Raw genomic sequence first — 713 nt, 5'->3', positions numbered from 1 at the left:
CCCTTCTCTTCCTGTCTTCAATCTTTCCCAGCATCAGGGTCTTTTCTAGTGAGTCAGCTCTTCACATCAGGGGCAAAGGATTGGAACTTCAGCTTCAGAGTCAGTCCTTCTAATGAATATTCAGGGTAATTCCAAGTAGATAGTTAATTGTATGTTTTATAAATTTTATTTTAGTGAATTATGTATTATCTGTATCATTGATAATAATTTACTTTAAAATATATAAGCCATAAGGCCCAGCCAAAAACTGGTTTACATTGTATTTTTTGTTTTGCTACATTTGGTATATTTTTGTAATCAGTTATTTAAACATATTTTTCCATAAGGAATGTCTTGTTACTCTTTGTGGTGAAGAAGAAAATCCTGTCTGTACCTTCAACGAAAAGTTATCAGACAATTTTCAAGATTTAGAACAGCTAGTAGAGAAGATATGGTATCGGGTAATAGAAGATAGCTTGGTTATTGGAGTGAAAGCCACATCTTCTTTGAAGGTGTAAGTAAATTCTAACATGATAATGTCATCTTGATCTATGGAATAGCACTGTCTGACAGAAGTATAATGCATGCCACATAGTAATCTAAATGTTCTAGTCGTCATATGAAATACAAATAGAGGGCTTTCCTTGTGGCTCAGTGGTAAAGAATACATCTGCCAGTGAAGACACAGGTTTGATCCCTGATCTGGGAAGATCCCACAAGCCGCGGAGCAACTA

At 35.3% G+C, this 713-nt stretch overlaps 1 protein-coding gene across 1 annotated transcript in view; it reads left to right on the top strand.

Annotated features, from left to right (window-relative positions):
- The window catches only part of FANCB (Fanconi anemia, complementation group B), a gene marked incomplete at its 5' end in the record, with an annotated part of 12,215 nt that overhangs the window by 8,953 nt on the left and 2,549 nt on the right, over positions 1 to 713 (top strand). The window contains one exon of the mRNA XM_010840864.1: positions 327 to 493. Coding sequence (XP_010839166.1) covers positions 327 to 493 — 167 coding nt within the window. The remainder of the gene's footprint in view (positions 1 to 326; positions 494 to 713) is intronic.

The sequence above is a fragment of the Bison bison genome, unplaced genomic scaffold (genome assembly GCF_000754665.1).
Source record: "Bison bison bison isolate TAMUID 2011002044 unplaced genomic scaffold, Bison_UMD1.0 scf7180017846833, whole genome shotgun sequence".
Lineage (NCBI taxonomy): Eukaryota > Metazoa > Chordata > Mammalia > Artiodactyla > Bovidae > Bison > Bison bison.
The sequence above is the reverse complement of the archived record's forward strand: the minus strand, read 5'-3'. Positions and strand labels throughout refer to the sequence as shown.